This window comes from Grammomys surdaster, unplaced genomic scaffold (genome assembly GCF_004785775.1).
Source record: "Grammomys surdaster isolate TR1022 unplaced genomic scaffold, NIH_TR_1.0 193, whole genome shotgun sequence".
Classification (NCBI taxonomy): Eukaryota; Metazoa; Chordata; class Mammalia; order Rodentia; family Muridae; genus Grammomys; species Grammomys surdaster.
In genome coordinates this window covers 7,404,764-7,422,301 of record NW_021604638.1, presented here as the reverse complement: position 1 = coordinate 7,422,301, position 17,538 = coordinate 7,404,764, and the positions used below count along the sequence as shown (strand labels likewise).

At 50.9% G+C, this 17,538-nt stretch overlaps 1 protein-coding gene across 3 annotated transcripts in view; it reads left to right on the top strand.

The window, feature by feature from the left end:
• Slc9a8 (solute carrier family 9 member A8) overlaps nt 1-17,002 on the top strand; it is a 55,881-nt gene extending 38,879 nt beyond the window's left edge. For 2 of the 3 annotated variants that reach the window (XM_028769702.1, XM_028769701.1), the window contains 6 exons: nt 3,553-3,669; nt 5,929-6,011; nt 7,184-7,295; nt 9,575-9,795; nt 11,474-11,620; nt 12,338-17,002. In XM_028769702.1, coding sequence (XP_028625535.1) covers nt 3,553-3,669; nt 5,929-6,011; nt 7,184-7,295; nt 9,575-9,795; nt 11,474-11,620; nt 12,338-12,445 — 788 coding nt within the window. In that variant the 3' untranslated portion in view covers nt 12,446-17,002. Of the gene's footprint in view, nt 1-3,552; nt 3,670-5,928; nt 6,012-7,183; nt 7,296-9,574; nt 9,796-11,473; nt 11,621-12,337 lie in introns of those variants that run through there. The other variant, XM_028769703.1, reaches the window with a different exon arrangement.
• The last annotated feature ends 536 nt before the right edge of the window (nt 17,003-17,538 follow it).

Sequence of the window (17,538 nt, the reverse complement as noted above, 5' to 3'; positions counted from 1 at the left end):
AAAACAGAAAACGAAAAAAATAGCAAAAAAACCAACCAAACAAACAAACAAAAAAGCAGACCAGTTCTCTCTGCTTTTCCAGCAAATCATGGGCATATAAAATTAGAAATAATTTTTTTTAAATGTCAGGAATTTTTTGTGTTTGGCTAATCCATGTATCCTTCCAGTAGTGAGTTCCAGTAGCACTGTTCTCTCCTTTGACGTCCTTGTGTACAGGAGGTGGTCACAGTAGGTGAGGGCGCCTGAGTGTCGGTCGGGTGGGGTGGTGGCCTGTTTGTGGAGGCAGAGTCCTCAGGAGCCCCTTGGCGTGCTCATCTGGATCTCCCTGTAGCCCTGGAGCTGGCCAAGCGCCCATCCTCTCCTTGGCCCATGGTGCAGTGCCTCTGGGTCATTCCCAGCATTCCAAGTGCACAAGTACGCAGGTTGTCAGACGCAGCACCCGTGTGCTTGTGCACATGGAATGGAACCGTTTGTATCGGGCACGCTCAGAAGGTTAGAAGTGTTCGATAAGAAACAGGTTCCCATCTTCTCCGAAGCGAAGCTGGACCTGCCCATCAGGGTTGTGACATCCTAACGAAGAGCAGTACATCAGTTCTGATGGCCACTGCTATACCAAGTGTTCTTGGTGTTCTTACCTTCTGGGCAGTGCACCTTGACCACCTAGAACCCTTTGGCCACACTGCCCCCTGCTGGATTTGAGCAGCGCTGTCCTGGGACAGAACCCAGGAATTTCCACACTTGTGTGTCAGGCTCAGTTGCCTCCTGAGCCTTTGGTCTCAGGAACAAGTATTTCCAGCCCCTCTTGCCAGTCGTAGCAGCATCTCTGTTTGTAGTGCAGCTGCAGCGATGGTCTGCCTGGTGACAGCACTGTAGCTTGGGGTCCTCTCTGGTTAACACTGCATCAGGATGAGAAGCATGGTGCTGGTTTTCATCTGAGCCAGCCCTGTGAGCACTGGAGGACCAGACAGCTCCCTACTGCACCCTCCTGCCTAGGCCTGTGTGCTTCTTGCTGGTAGTTGCTGTATAGTACTGGGCCTCAGGCCAGGGCCTTGAACATGCTGAACATGTCTTACCAACACCGCACCCTTGTCTGCTGTCACTTTTTTGTAATATTTTTCTCTCTTTTTTAGATTTTTTGTTATGTGTTTCGAGAACAGATGTATTCTGTAGCTCTAACTGTGCTGAAACTCATCACAGATCCACCTGCCTCTGTCTCCCAAGTGCTGGGACTAAAGGTGCTTGCCACTATGCCTGGTTAGACTTACTTTTTGTGTATGATTGTGTACCACATGAGTGCCTGGGAGTTATGTATGGCTGTTAGCTACCATGTTGGTGCTAGGACTCAAATGTTATGATGTCAAAAACCAGGAGCTAAGAAAGGAGGATTTTTCAGTTATTTTTTTCAATCATGGAAAAGGTACATGTTATAGGTTTATGGTGAGACAGTTAACATACCACGAAGCATTTTATGATTAGTTATGACCATAAAATGGAAACAGTCTACAATGTGTAATTCACAAGATTACTGAGAAGGAACAACAACAAAACAAACACACAAACAAGATGACCTCTAGCTAAGGACATAATTAAAGCCTAACATTGTTTAACTAAAAAAAAATAAAAGAAGAAGAAGAAGAGGAAAAGAAGAAAAAAAAAAAGAAAAAAAATAGAGTCAGCTGTCCCTTAACACAAACCCAGGTCCTTTACAAGAGCAACAAGTACTCTTAACTATGGAGCCACCCTTCCAGCCTCCTGGTGTCGCCTTTTGGTGGCTGTAGGGCCTTGTTTGACAGCAGGATCAGGGAGGGCCAGCTATCCCTAAGAAAGAGCAGGTGAGGGGGCTGGAGAGATGGCTCAGTGGTTAAGAGCACTGACTGCTCTTCCAGAGGTCCTGAGTTCAAATCCCAGCAACCACATAGTGGCTCACAACCATCCGTAATGAGATTGGATGCCCTATTCTGGTGTGTCCAAAGACAGCGACAGTGTACTCATAAATAAAATAAATAAATCTTAAAAAAAAAAAAAAAAGAAAGAAAGAGCAGGTGAAGCTGGGGAGTGCTGGGTTGTCTGTCCAGCACAGCAGGAACGGTGGAGAGCAGGAAGCACCCTTCCCTTTGCTGGTCTTCTCTGGAGTGTCTTCTTTTCTGTCCCCTTTTGTAGGCAAGATGGAAGAGTAAAGGAAAGTGCTCCTTCCTGAGAGGATGGGGGTAGAACATTCCAGTCCTTTTGTCATGTACACAGCAGTGTGGGGATTTCAAAGAGCAGGTATTGCAGGGCCTTGTGGGTGATCAGCTCAGAGGCTAGTGTGTGGCACTCCCTTTGGACAGGTGCAGTTAGCCAGTTAAACTATTTCTCCGAAATGATGGAAGTGAATTAAAACTTGGCTTATAAAGTTTGATTTTCAGTTTATGTATGTTGGCATCTTGTTAAGTAGCTTTTAAAAATGTCAGCTTCCTTCTGCCTGTATGCAGCTCTGATAAAAGAACCCGTGTAGAGCCTCAAAGAGGCAAGAGGAGCATGCCAGGCACAGAGAGGGAGGGAAGCAGTCCTCAGGGAGCACAGACAGATGAGCCCTGGAAAAGCAGTTACCTTCCTGGGTAACAGATCACTGTGTCCGAGAATAGCAATTGGTGACTATGGGGAAATTAAAATGAGAGTATTTTAAAGGTCCATCAGATGGCCCTACCCATCACCCAGGGTTGGGGGCTTTCACCTGTGGATACAGTGCCAGCTTCTCATCTTAACCTTGAAGCAAAGGGGAAGTGTGCAGCGACGCTCCAGCTATTGAGCCTGTGCGGACAGCTTAACTACCATTCCTCTGACTGTCGGAGGGGTAGGGACTGCACCAACTACAGCTCAGAGAAGTCACCTGGCCATTTCTCTGTAGCTTCTGCAAAGTCTCAGGACTGGATCTGCCTCTACTCCCAGTCACCCCTTCTCTCCCCCTCCCTCCCCTGCCCCCATCTCTCCCTTCCCTCTGCACCCTTCTTCCTCACTTTCTTTGTCTCCTCATTTTTCAGGCAGAGTTTCTTGTAGCCCAGGCTGGCTTCAAACTTGCTGTTTAGCCAAATTCTGATCTTCTGACATCTGGGATTACAAGTGTGTGTCATCTGGCTTATGGCTATCATATCTGGCTTATGTTCTTAAAAGGAGGGATGCAGGGTGCCTTGCTTGCTAGGCCAACGGTCTACCCACTGAAGCTGCATCCACCTCTCTTTCTGTACTCTCGTCTCTCCTTTTTACATGTGTGGGTGTTTTGCCTGAATATATACTGCATACTTATATACTGCATACTTGGCACTCATGGATGCCAGAAGAGGATATAGAATCCTCTGAAATTTAGTTACCGTGTAGGTGCTGGGAACCAAACATGTTTCCTCTGGAAGAGCAGCCAGTGCTCTATACCTCTGATTCATCTTTCCAGCCCCTCCCATTTCTAAAAGCCCTAATATATTTGGAGTTTGGGGAATTTGGGATGAGTGTTGTTTGATTTGCACATCTGTCCCTGTGTTCTGTGTCATATCTGCCTTCTGCCTCTCTCTCTCTCTCTAGGCATCATGGCAATTCTGTTTTCTGGCATCGTGATGTCACACTATACACACCATAACCTCTCCCCAGTCACCCAGATCCTCATGCAGCAGACCCTCCGGACTGTGGCCTTCCTGTGTGGTGAGTCCCAACTCTGAGTAGCCTCACAAACTGGGATTGCTGCCCTACCTGGGTGTAGGCTAGGATTTTTCCCTGGCAGCAAGGCACAGAATCCCTCCAAGCCCAGGCCATCACTGTGCTCCTTATCTCCAGGGCTGGCTCCTCTGGCTTTGTGATTCCATAAAAGACATGAAACACCTAAGAAATGGACATCTGATGGCTATAGATTATGGTCAGAAGTAGAACTGCTGTTGAATATTCCAGATGTGTGTGTGATGTCCTACACACACATACTCCTAGGAAACAAAGGGTGGCTGACCTCACCCTTAAGTCCTAGACTCTCAGGGTAAAGTTTCAAGATCTTTGTGAGCTTTCCAGATAGGGACACTGTGAGTTTGTAAGGGAGGGGTGCCCTAGCACCGAGGGAACTCCAGAGTCGAGTTCCCCGAGACTGAACATGAGGTCTTTCTGTTAAACAGCAAACAGTTGGAGCTTCCTCCCCTATCTTTCCATGACTCCACTCCTGTTCATATCTGAAATGAAGGTGCCACCTTTAGCCATTCCTTCTCTCTCTCACTCACTCACTCACTCACTCTATCCTAGGGCTAGGCCTCAGTTGCACCATCAGCCTCCACTGGTGTTGAGGGACCCTGTTTGACTTTGGAGCCAGGATGGCAGGGCTAGCCGTGGGAGGCTAGGTAAGGAGAGGCCAGGGAGCTCAAGCTCAAAGACAGCCCTCTAGTATCTGGGAGTCATTTGACCCATGGTTCTTACCAGAAAGCCTCAGCCAAAGGTTCTGACTTGACCTGACCGTCACAGGGTAGAGAACAGAGAACAGCACACTCTCAGCTTCTGTTCTGCACCCAGAGCAGCTTTAATGCTGGGCACGCACACTCTCCTGAAGCTCTGTCACACCCTCCATGGGAATTCATCAGGCATGTGCTTTCACCAAAAGAAGTTTAGCCAGTGCACTAGGCTGTTCAGATGTAGCTTGCATTGCCAGAAGCAGCTTACATGGCCACCCCGAAAGGTTGGTGAGTTAACCACACATTCTTGCTGCCAGGGAAAGGTAAGGTATAGTAGACCTAGGTGCACTGGCTTGGAGGACCAGACAATGTCAAATAAGAAGGCATCTCGGGGGCTGGAGAGATGGCTTAGCAGCTAAGAGCACTGACTGCTCTTCCAGAGGTCCTGAGTTCAATTCCCAGCAACCACATGGTGGCTCACAGCCATCTGTAATGGGATCTGATGCCCTCTTCTGGTGTGTCTGAAGATACCTACAGTGTACTCACATACATAAAATAAATCTTAAAAAAAAAAAAAAAGAAAGACAGCATCTCGGAGGGGAGGGGAAGGACGAGTGTGCCACTACCAACACTGCTGACATGTTAAGCAGCCTCAGGGCTTGTGTTCACATCTTAAATCACAGTCTCTTTCTCCTTAGGGACTAGGCTCTTTTTTAGGGGGTGCATATTTTAACCTGGGAAGTTGATTTTTTGTTTTCGTTCTTTTCTGGTTTCTTTTGTCTGTTTGTTTTTGCTTGTTTGTTTATTGAGACAAAGTTTCTCTGTGTAACCCTGGCTGTCCTGGACTCGTTCCATAGACCAGGCTGGAACAAGTCCAGGATGGCCTCAAACTCACAAACATGAAGATGCTGCCTTCCAAGTGTTGGGATTAAAGGTGTATGCCACCATTCATGGCAGGAACCTAGAAACTTGGGAGGTGCTGTTTTCAGCACATACAAGTCATTGCTTGCACACCTAGTGCAGCCAAGCCTGAGCATGGGCCCTCCCTGCAAGCTCTGGGAGTTAGCTTCCTCTCGAACCTACCAGCAGGGAGTTAGCTAAAGTGCCTTTCTCATCTGTCATGTGGCACCACAGTCACATGCTCACAATTCTGCCACTTTGCTGCCCCATGGGACCCTGACTGATTTCAGTAAGTGCCTGGGTGGGGGCTTGACCTGCTTATAGTATCTGACAGTTAACTCATCATGTTGTGGATTCTCCATAGCAAAGACCACTGCCTATGTGAGAGTAAGAAAGCAAGCCAGCTACGGTGGCTCACCCCAGCAGTCCCCTCACTCACACTGCATTCAAGGCCAGCCTGGGCCAAACAGCAGGACCCTAGTGAGACCCATCCATTCCCCAACCCCACCCCAAAAGGCTAAGTACAAAGTATGACACAGTGTGGCTGTTGGTGTGGCTTCAGGATGCTTGCTTAAGTTACTGTTGAATTGTAAGAGGAACTGGGATGAGTGACCTGTTCTTTGGTTTCTTTCAGAAACATGTGTGTTTGCATTTCTTGGCCTCTCCATTTTTAGTTTCCCTCACAAGTTTGAAATTTCCTTTGTCATCTGGTGCATAGTAAGTATTTTTCTTATTTTTTTTTTTTATTGAATGGCTTATTTTTAAAATAGTAACTACATGGTTTGGAATCATTTATGTAACTTAACAATTCAGAGTCAACAGGTACAGAGACTGATTCTGTCGAAATGTTTTTGTGTTTAAAAGATCTCAGACGTAAGAATCTCAGTGTTTTACATTTTCAGTGTCCTTGAATGGTGTGGTTTCCTTTAAAGAGTAGTTTTAGCCAGGGCCTGGCAGTGGCGCCTGTAACTCCAGCACTTGGAAGATGGAGGCAGGAGGAGCAAAGAGTTTAAGGATAGCTGAGTGGTGGTGACACACGTCTTTAACCCCAGCTCTCAGGAGGGAGAGGCAGGCAGGCCTCTGTGAGTCCAATGCCCCTGTCTCAAAAAGGAAAAGAGAAATGCGACCAACTGCAAGAGATCCCAATTCTCTTGGGTCCTTTTGTGTCCCGTCTCCATCCCCATTGTGACTTCCTTAGAGCAGCAGCCTGCCTATGTCACAGTCTGTCTTGTAAGTGCAGGTTTTGGGGAAAGCCTTGGGAAGGCCTTTCATAGAAAGTCTGACAGTTGCATAGTTTCTGAGTTGCAGGATCTAATCCAGGGCCTTGTGCACATGCAGATGCTCCACCCCCAGCCCCTCCCCCACTGCGTGGAGCTGTAGTTGATTAAAGCTTCAGAAGCCTTTGCAGAGGCTTTGCCTTGAAGCAGGCCCAGGGCCTGAGCCATCTCTGTGCTCCCAGGCAGAGCTCACTAAGTTCACCCTACTTGATCTGAAGAGCCAGACTCCACATGAGAGAGGCAGAGGTGCTTGTCTGCCCTCACCTCTGACTCTACAGTGCTCCCAGTGGGGAAAATTAGCATAAGCCCACCCCAGTAATGAGTCTTGGCTGTCCCTTAGCTCACCTCTAGGCACTGCTGGGAGCTAGTTGGTGCTCACCTTTGTTTGGGGCTGTGTAACTAAAGCTTGCTAGTGGGTGATGCTTGCTAGTCTCTTCTCTCCAAAGCTTCACCCAGGCAGAGCCAGGGCAGCACACCTGGGAATCTCTGCCTGCTGTGCTGTTGGTGTCTTCTATGGCTGAGGGCAAGGCTGCCTTAGACAGGTGTGCTACACTGGCACTAGCTTGAAGATGCAGTGGATTCCACGTACACTGGGCACGTTGACATTGGCAGGTGCTGGTACTGTTTGGCAGAGCTGTCAACATCTTCCCGCTGTCCTACCTGCTGAACTTCTTCCGAGATCACAAAATCACCCCCAAGATGATGTTCATCATGTGGTTCAGTGGTGAGTGGCAGCCAGGGGGGTGGGCCTGAGCTGGGCGTGAAGGCAGAGGCCCTGGGAAGCTAGGTGGCATCATTCATATGGCACCATCACCAAAGTACCACGGAGGGGGTGGTCCTTTAACAAGGGCCCTGGGTAGGCCTGTGTGTGTGGTGTGGTTAGTGTGGAGAGGCAGGACACTGGGATGGTGCTAAGGATGGGACTTGACCCAGGGCCTCCTCATGCTAGGCAGACACTTGGGTAGCTGGCCCCTTGATCCAGCTGTTACCATTCCTCAACGCTAGTCAGCTTATTTCTCCTCCTGCTACAGAGTCCTCATAGCTGAGGCTGAGCATTGTGGGCCCCTCTCTATGTTAATAGTTGTGGCTGTCCTGAAACTCATTCAGGCTGGCCTTGAACTCAGAGATCCGCCTGCCTCTGCCTCCTAAGTGTTGGGATTAAAGGTGTGCACCACCACTGCCCTTTGTCCCTTTGGGTCTTTAACATTCCATATGCCTCCTATCTAAGTTCCATTAGCCAGGTATGGTGGCACACGCCTTGGATCCCAGGAGAGACACAGAGCTCTGAGTACAAGGCCAGCTTGCTCTTCATAGTGAGCTCCAGGCCAGCCAGAACTAGACAGTGAGACCCTGTCTCAAAGCATAAAATTAAATCAATGAATGTTATTGAAGTATTTCCATGTGAAGTGGACTATAGCATCACCCTTTATAGTGTCCACTCCAATTTGCCTCATAATTTTTCTTCAAAAAGACCTTATTGTAAAAGCTGTGAGCCAAGTTCACTAGTGTTTAACTATAACACCAGCTACTTGGGAGAACAGGGCAGGAAGGTTTCTAGCTTGAGTCGAACCTGGACCCTGTCTCACACAAACGTAGAAGTCTGGCTGATCTGATACCTACAGTATAGACTCGGTTTGAACTTGCAGTCATCTTCCTCGCCTCTGTCTCCCAAGTGCTGGGTCACACCGTCATGTAAACAGTCTCTCCCAGTGCCTCACCCGTGCCCATTTCCCCACTTCTGCCCCTTCGGCTGTGCAGGCTTTGGCCTTGGTCAGCTCAGCAGTAGCTTTTGCAGCATTAGCCCCCAGCCTAGTGTATCTGCTGGGCTTCTGCTTCCCTCCTCTCACTGCTGTTGCCAGTGTACAGAAGACACTGACCGCAGACAGTGTCATCCTAGGGTCTGGCCCCACCTTGTTCTGAACTCGGGATCTTTCTATATCTGCCCTTTGTATCCAGCTCTCCACACCAGCCCTCTCTGGAACCCAGTTTCATGCCCCTCTCTGTCTCTGGGTGCTGTGGGCTGCAGCAGGTTCCTTAAGGTGGGGCCTACAGCCTAGCTAGCTTGGTTCTCTCTTCCTTGGGAAGCAGCACGGTAGGTTGGCATACTTGCTCCCTTTGTTGGCACTCTGCACATGAGCCTATCATAGGTGTCTGGTCCCCTTATCCTGTGGCCCTTGTGGGTTTGGAGAAGCATGGTAGCTACCTGTTTTTGTTACTGGATCCCACCCACTCTGGCCTCTCTGCCATCTCATGTCCGGAGTGCTGCAGCTTCTGGCCCCCACCCTCCTGTCTGAGCCACCCCATTGTGGTCTCTGTTCCCAGTGACTCTGCTCCTGAATTTGGTGTTGTGTTTACAGTCTCTCCTATCTGCTCTGGGAGCTTTGGAAGGCTTGGCGTTCCTGCTGTGTGTATACAGTGCAGGTCTGCTGGCTTCCCACCGTCCTCACCCTCACTCCATCATTGCCAGCAAGCTCCACAGACAGGAGTCATTAGACAAGCCACACCTTCCTGTTCCTGTGTATGCTGAATGGCCCTGGGCAGGACATTTCTGCTCTAGCCTGGTCCTCACCTGTGTGCCAAGGAGAGTGGCAGCACCTGCTACCCAGGTTCCTGTGACAGGCGACTCTTAACTGGTGGCCTAGGGCACCCAGGGAGGACTCAGCCACCATAGCTATGACACATGATGATGACATGTGACAGATGATAGGTCCCCAAATACACCTGCTACACAGCATGGCCTTTGTCATCTTGCTGGAGCCAGCCCATGTAGAACATGCAAGAAACTCAAGCTGACCACCCTGCCTCTTACTCTTGAGTCCTGGGCCACTCCTGTCAGATACAGGTCCCACTGTTAGTGACGCTGAGCTGAAGGCACCCTGAGTCCTGGGCCACTCCTGTCAGATACAGGTCCCACTGTTAGTGATGCTGAGCTGAAGGCACCCTGGACCCACTTCCTTCTCTTTCCCTTCCCCTTCTTCCTGAGTCCCCATTTGCCATCCCCAGGTCTTCGAGGTGCCATCCCCTATGCGCTGAGCCTGCACCTGGGCCTGGAGCCCATGGAGAAGCGTCAGCTCATTGGTACCACCACCATCGTCATCGTGCTCTTCACTATCCTGCTGCTGGGCGGCAGCACCATGCCCCTCATCCGCCTCATGGACATCGAGGATGCCCGGGCACGCCGAAGGAGCAAGAAAGATGTCAACCTCAGCAAGACTGAGAAGATGGTTAGTGCAGCTGAGGCCCTGTGGCTCGTCTGCCTGGGAGGGTGGGGCAGGCTTCTGGGGGCTTCGGCTTACTTATGCATTTGGTTATCTCAAAGTCAGTAGTGCAGGCCTGAGAACAGGTGCAGGACTTGGCTTCTGAAGCAGGGCTCTTTGGAGTAGGGTGTGTGCCAGCCTTGTGACCTGCTAAAACCATAGAAACTGAGAGCTGTTGCCATCTGCAGCTTGGGACATCTGAAGTAGAGCCTGGTCCTATGCCAGGCTCCCAGGAGAGGGCCTCTGCTGCCAGGAGCTGAACCCGAAGCCCAGGTCAGGGACCGAGAGCTTGCAAATGTTGGTATTCCTCAGCACAGTTACACTCGATAGGGACCAAGAAGATGGTGGCTTGTGGGACCGGGGAGGGCTATAAGCAAGGTGGAATCCTCGAGGACAGAGGGCCTGGCCACATTGGAAGCTTAGGCTTCTGCACCTTTTGCCCACCTCTACTTCCTATGAGCCGCCTCCTGCTGCCAGGCTGCTCTTGAGCTGGGACCACCTAGCACTGGCTCCCTGCTCCTCCTCCTCTTGTGCTGTACCTCCTCTTGTACTCCTGATCCACCTTCCCGCCCCACCCCGCCCCACCTGAGATGCACTGCCCTCTAGTCCTCCTGTTTGAGATGTAACTTGGGTCAGTCATCCGAGGACCATCTGGGGGCGTGGCCAGGCCACTGGTCTAGGGCCTCAGGGTCTGCAGGTACTTGTCATACTTAGAGGTCTGTCTTCCCAGCTTCTCCTAGCTAACCACTTTGCTTAGTGTGGTGTTGTGTTCTCGTATTTTTTTGGTTTTGTTTCCTTATTTTCAACCTTTTTTTGAAGTGTACGTGTGTCTGTGTATGTGCATGCCATGGTGTGTGTGTGTATGTGTGCTCATGAATACAAGAAGAGAGTGTTAGATCTTCCAGAACTAGAGCTGTAAACAGTTATGAGCCACCTAGTGTGGCTGAGCGCCGGGAACTGAACTCCTTCCTCTGGAAAAGCAGCAAGCATTCCAAACCACTGAGCCATCTTTACAGCCCCCCCCCTTTTTTTTTTTTTTTGCTTTTTGAGACAGGGTTCCAAAGTGCTGGTAGTTAACAGATGGGGGCCCTGTGCAGACTGACTTTCCTGCCAAGGCTACAGCCACTCTTGGGCAGTCAGCCCAGTGGGTGGGATGATAAATTCACTGTTGTGGCCAAGGTGATTAGAATGTGCAGGGAGCTTCAGGTGAGAAGAACACTGAGGCATAGGCATAAGAAGGGCTCCAGGCAGAGCCTGACCTCACAGGCATGGTCTTTCCAGGTCTTAGAGTAGGCTTCCCAGACCAGCAGCTACACTGGGAACTTGTGAAATACGCACATTTGGTAGCCTGACGGCTTGTGGCAGAAATTGCAGCTGGGGCTGAAATGTGTGTCATCTTCTCAAACCCCAGAGACTGACCAGGCATCTTTACTATCCTCTGCACTGGAGGCCCAGGCCAGCAGGGCCTTGCAACTTTAGAGACTTGTCCCTGGACCACCCTGCCAAGGGAAGGCTTTGGGGGTCCCAAAAGGTCTGTGCCTGTGATCACCTGTACCAGAGTAGACTGTTAGGATAGCATTCTGGGAGGAAGGCAGATTGCGATCCCGGGGAAGTGTTTGCTGCCAGTGACAGCTCTGTTATACAGGGTAATGCCATCGAGTCAGAACACCTGTCTGAGCTCACTGAGGAAGAGTACGAAGCTCACTACATCCGACAGCAGGACCTCAAAGGCTTCATGTGGCTGGATGCCAAGTACCTGAACCCTTTCTTCACACGGCGGCTGACACAGGAGGTGGGCACATCAGGGATCCCCTGTCCCCCCTCAGTCCTGCCAGGGGTGGGAAAGAGAAGCAGCCCAGCCCTGCCCAGCCCTGCCCTGCCCTGCCGTTTTTCCTTCCCTAAACACCTTGGAAGCTGGATGGGCTTCAGATCCTGAGCCATCCTTCTGCATGGGGTGGGTGGGACTCCTAGCTGCTCTCCCTCTCTTCCCAACCTATGTATGGTACATGACAGCACATTACCTTCCCACCCCATGAGCACTGTGTCCTTCAACAGCTAAGCAGCAAAATATGTCATCTCACTTGATAGCTGGGGAGACTGAGGCCCAGGGAAAGGAACACATACGCACAGGGCAACATAGTGCAAAGCTGTCACAGAGCCCAGACATCTAATTCCAAAGGCCTAGCTTCTAAACATGCTGTTTTTCTCCCTCCACCCCCCTCACCTGTCAGTTCACCCTCCTGTTACTTCCAGCCTATTGGTTCACGGCAGCCTCTTGTCACCTGACCTGTCACTGACTTGCTGACAGGCTTCTTTTTTTTTTTTTTTTTTTTTTGGTTTTTCAAGACAGGGTTTCTCTGTGTAGCCCTGGCTGTCCTGGAACTCACTCTGTAGACCAGGCTGGCCTTGAACTCAGAAATCCGCCTGCCTCTGCCTCCCAAGTGCTGGGATTAAAGGCGTGCGCCACCACCGCCCGGCACTGACAGGCTTCTTACATATTTCCCTCCAGGACCTCCACCATGGGCGCATCCAGATGAAGAGCCTCACCAACAAGTGGTATGAGGAGGTCCGTCAGGGACCATCAGGCTCTGAGGACGATGAGCAGGAGTTGTTCTGAGCCCACACTGCCTCATGAGGCCTCCTCAGAACACAAGATGGCAGACCAAGGGCTAGTCTTAGCTGGGAAGCTTCAGGCTTTTGGAGCATGCTGGCTTCAGAAATGTGATAGGCCTCCATGACTCACAGAAGTAGACATACCCCAGTGCTATTTCCGGGCCTGCAGAGGACAGCAGTTGCCAGCCTCCTTGCTGCTTCTCTGCCAGGCCACAGAGAAAGCTTTGGAGGCTGCTTGCTCATCTCACACCATGCCTGGGCCATGGCATCCTCACACCTCTGGAGCAGCTGCTGGCAAGCACATCTGCCATTTGTCTCGGAATTGTCCTGTGCCTTGGTGTCAGCAGCAGTCCTTATGACCTGGTACCAAGGCCAAGAGACTGCAGCCTCAGTCCCTGCTCTGTGTCTTGCACTCCCTAATAGAAAGGCTGACGGGCCTTTTATCTCGACATGGAACTGGCACTTAACAGCCTACCTTTGGAAAGGCACCTGTGGCCCTCCTGTGGGTACAATGCAAATGTTTACACTGCTGCCTGGCAGGGGCCAGCCTGCAGGCTTCCAGGAAAGGTGTTCGCCCATCCCCTGGGATGTTCCTGTTTGGAGGGTTTCCTGAAGAGACAAAATGGAAGCACAGGGTGCTTGGGGCACCTTCCCCAAGTGTGAGCATCACCTCTGTGTCCTCTCTTTTCCTCACCTCTCATTGTCCTCTGTCTCCCCAGTGGCTCTCTAGCCCCTGTAATGTGAAGCTTCTCCCACCCAGCTACTGTTTAGAGCCCAGCTTTGTCTTTCACCAGTTTCTGGAGCTTGGATGCCTCTGCCCTCCATGCCAGGCCCCAGCTCTCCAAGACACTGGGCAGTGCTCCCCACTTTGGTCACCTGGATTCCGGTGACTTTGGGTCACAGAACACACACACACACATACGCACGCACGCACGCATGCACGTCGCAGGATAATGTGCTGGATTATACCACAGACAATGGTTGTTGCCTGATGTCTTCATCTGCCCTTTTATAGCTGCAGTCTTCTGCCCATCCATGGCCCTTCAGCAACTACCCATGTGGCCCTAGTCCCTCCTTGTACTCTGGGTGGCTTAGTTGTATATGACCCTGACTCACAATGGGGACACAGTGGGCCTTGTTGCAGGTGTTTCTGATCTCAGGTGCTCAGGTTCTGATGTTGGGAAGGACAGTCAGGCCTCTAAGGCCCTGTCACCTCACTGTACTGCAAAAGTTGGTGAAGTTGGAAGCATGCAGTTTCCTTCTGTATATAAGATCCCTTATCCTTGGCAAAGCCAAGACACAGTCCTCTTCCTTGTCTCTCGCCTTAGCCCTGGAACTGGAGCCCTCTGTGGCCTTGTGTGATTTTGGGTTAAGGGGCTCCATTCAGACTGAGTTGTTCTCTTTCTCAGAACTCAGGGTCCATCTTTGAGACTGGCCCCTGTCTCCAGGTCTCCTGTCCCTGGTACGTTATTCTTGGTCTCCTGAGACCTGAAGCGAGCATCCCAGAGCTTGGTGAGAGTGCTGCTGCACCCGCTACAAGCACCAGTAGTTGCCTCTGCCTCTTACTGGATGATGTAGGTTTAGCACCGGGAGACTGCCCAGCCCTGCAGAGCCACTGGCCAGGGAGCAAAGTGCTAGATGTTTTTATTTTTCAGATGTTTTACCTGAGAAACAAACTGCTGCCACCACCTCCTCAGACCTGCTAGTCCTGTTGTGTGCGGTGGCGAAGGCACAAATGGTGTAATGTGCTGCCCCAGTTTCAGGTCTAGGCCAAGGGACAGGCCAGCTGGGCACACAGAAGGTAATACTTCAGTGTATGGAGGGACCTGGGTGCCCCTGGGTATCTGGCACTTTAGCCAGTGGGCAGGCCATACCCTGTACTTCCTGGTGGTCCATCCCTGCAGTGTACACAAACCAGGTCTTGGGTGACCTGCTTTCTACAGTGCTGTGGTCACAGGGTCCCTCCAAACAGCCACATCAAGCATCTTGACAGGCTGAGGGGCTTGGTATGCAGATTTCTTTCTGTGCAGTAGAATGCCAAGAGACTGAGCAGAGAGCCTTCTTAAAACCCACCCTGAAGGCGACCATGTGCCCATGGTTGGTTCCCTCCTCCCTTAGCTATGGAGGTACATGTGTAGAGGTCAGCTGCTGTTGGCTCAGACAGGAGGATCCAGTAGCTGTTTACCACCCACCAGGTTTCTAAGATGCCATGTGGAGATGGGGTCCTCCCCATTCTCCTCAGAAATAGCAGCTTGTTTTCTCTGCTGGCATCCAGGCAGCGAGAGGCAGACTGCTAGCTGAACGACCATAAGAACATGAGGCCAGGCCCATGGGAGGAGGGCCTTCTGGTGACCCTGCTTCTCCATCCTGCCTGCCTTCCCACCTGTCCATCCTTTCAGAATTGGGAGGTACCATCATGTGCAGTGGTGGGATAGGCCATGCTCAGTGGCTCAGTGGCTGTGGCCCTGCTTTTGAGCCATGGTAGCACTGGCTGGTGAGTGGTGGAGTTGTTCTGCTTCCACCAGGGGGAAGGGGAAGGCTCTCCTCACAAGCCTGGGGTTTTTTTTTCTCCTGACAGTGGAGGGTTTCGGAAGCCCTAGCTTTCTGTTGTGATTTAGGTAGGCTGTTCGGTTCAAGGTCCCTGGGGCCTTTGCTGCTTTGGGAGGGGCCTGGGATCTGAACTGGAGGAAAACTTCTGGAGTTTCCTCCCTCTTGCCTGTCTGCTCCCCTCACCCTCCCTGCTGGATTGGGGGAGGGTGTCCCAGGCCACCTCACTGGATAGTTAGAAATAAAGTGCTGTGTGATCAGAGCTGACCTCAGTGTGTCACACGTTTGCAGACCGGGGTTTGCACACTCCTAGGTATGGCTGAGTCCCCACAGCTCTGCAGGACGGCAGCAGGCATATTCCAAGAAGTGCAGTGTTTAGGAGTACAGCTCTGGCCTCAGCGAACAACACTTGAGACAGGATGTTCATGTCAACCATGCCTTCCTCCCAGGTGCCAGGAAGCCATTGCTCCAGGCTGCTGCTTGACCAAGTGCTGGTTTTTGACAGCAGAAAATGGAGAACTTCTCCATGGAATCTGAAAGGCTGAGGATTCAGAGCCTCTCTGGTCCTCAGCTCATGAAGGAAGCCCTTCTCTGAGGTGCTGAGGCAACTCATGCATGTACACTTCCTGAGGGAGCTGCTGCCAGCACCAGGTACTGGCATGAGCAGAGCCTGCCAGCAAAGCCCAGTGGACAAAAACCAGGTTTTCTGGTTCTTTCCAGCTCTGAGACTTCCCCACCCTGACCAGCTACCAAGAGAGTGAAACCGCCCCTGTACCTACCTAGCACCAGCCATAGGATGCAGGTACGAGGCCCCTCTGCCAACATCATGTGGCCTTGGCCATATGGGAAGGCTGCCTGAGTGTAACAGCTCATGGGAGGGAACTCAACCAGCCTTGAGTCAGGAAAGACACTGGTGAAGAACAGATCAGATTCTCAGGATGCCCTGGTCCTGAAGATGGCTGGGAGTTTTTCTGAGTAGTGTGAGCATGGAAGAAAGGGCTCAGTTCCACTGAAGGATATAACCTGATCAACTTCAGAGAAAGCCCTCAAAGTAGAGAGGAAAACTAGAAGAAATAGCTTCCTTAGAGGCCAGAAGCTGTGGAAAAAAGGGTCCCAGAGCCCCCAACACACACAGCACTCAATCTGAGGAAGAGACATTTTAGTGCACACTAAAAACATGCTATATGGGAGGTGGAGGCAGGGGAATCTCTGAGTTGGAAGCCAGCTTGGCCTACATAGTAAGTTCTAGGCTAACCAAGGCTATACAGTGAGACCCTGTCTTTAAAAATCAAACATGCTGTCAGACACAGTGGTGCACACTCAATCCCAAAACTAGAGGCTGGGACAGGAAGATGGCCACAATTCTGAGCCAACAGGAACTAACTATAAAGTAAGAGTGCTTGCTTGAAAGGCAAAGAAAAAGAAAAAAAAACACACATACTACCCACACACTTGAGTTCTGCGTGGTGCTGCCATGCTTCTCTGAGGCTGCAGCTTTCTTAGGAAGAGAGCAGGGCTCATTCCCAGCTCCACACTCCTGTCAGTCCCTTCACGTGTTGAGGAAAGCCCTCCGACTCAGGATGTCCACGAGAGCAGCACCTTGGAGAGCTGCCCATGGCTCCTCTCCTTTACAGTCGGTACAGTGCTGGGATTAAAGGCGTGGGAGGCCAGGAGCCACCTATCAAAGTGGATGCTAGGAACCAGACTCTGTGTTCTGAGAGCAGCAGGCACTTTGTACCACGAAGCCATCTCTCAAGTCCTACATCTGCCATTTTAACTTGGGCTCTGGGGAACAGATCAGGGTCTCATACTTGTAAGGCAAACGTTTAACCAACCGAGCCATCTCCACAGACCAATTTTCATTTCACACAAAGCTAAGGCACTGTGGTATATACTTACAATCCAAACATTTGGGAGACTCAGGCAAATGGATTACTTCAAGTCTGAGACCAACACAGTCTCCATGGTGGACACCAGTCAATTACTAGAAATTCTCATAAAACCAGAGAAAATATTTATGTGGTATGTGTATTCATTCATTTCTGTGTGACTTTTCACATGTCAGATTCACACCACCATAGGGAGGTCCTTTTATAGACATGATAGAAATGAATGACCCCATTGCTAAACACACTGGGGTGCTCTGTGTTACTGTGAGTGAAATGACAGCTAGGTCGGAATGACTCTCCCAGAGGGCAGAACCCCACATGCCTCCTGCTGAAGCAGCCTGTCTCTCATGTGTGCTGATCCGTGCCAGAGAGCCAGAGCACATGCGCCACACTCCATATTAGCAGGCTGGCACACAAAACGAAGGAACATCTGGCCAAGTTCCAGATGCTTCCCTAAGAAAAATAGCAAACCCGGACTAGGGGTTGGCCACCTTAGCCTAGAAAGGACTTGTACCAGCTAGCTTTTTTGTCAACTTGACACTGGTTGTCACTTGAGAAGAGGGAACTTGGATTAGTAAAATGTTCCCACCAGACTGGCCTGTGGACAAGCCCAGGAGGCTCTTGTGGGGAGGGGAGAGGGTTTCTGTGTACTCCTGGCTGT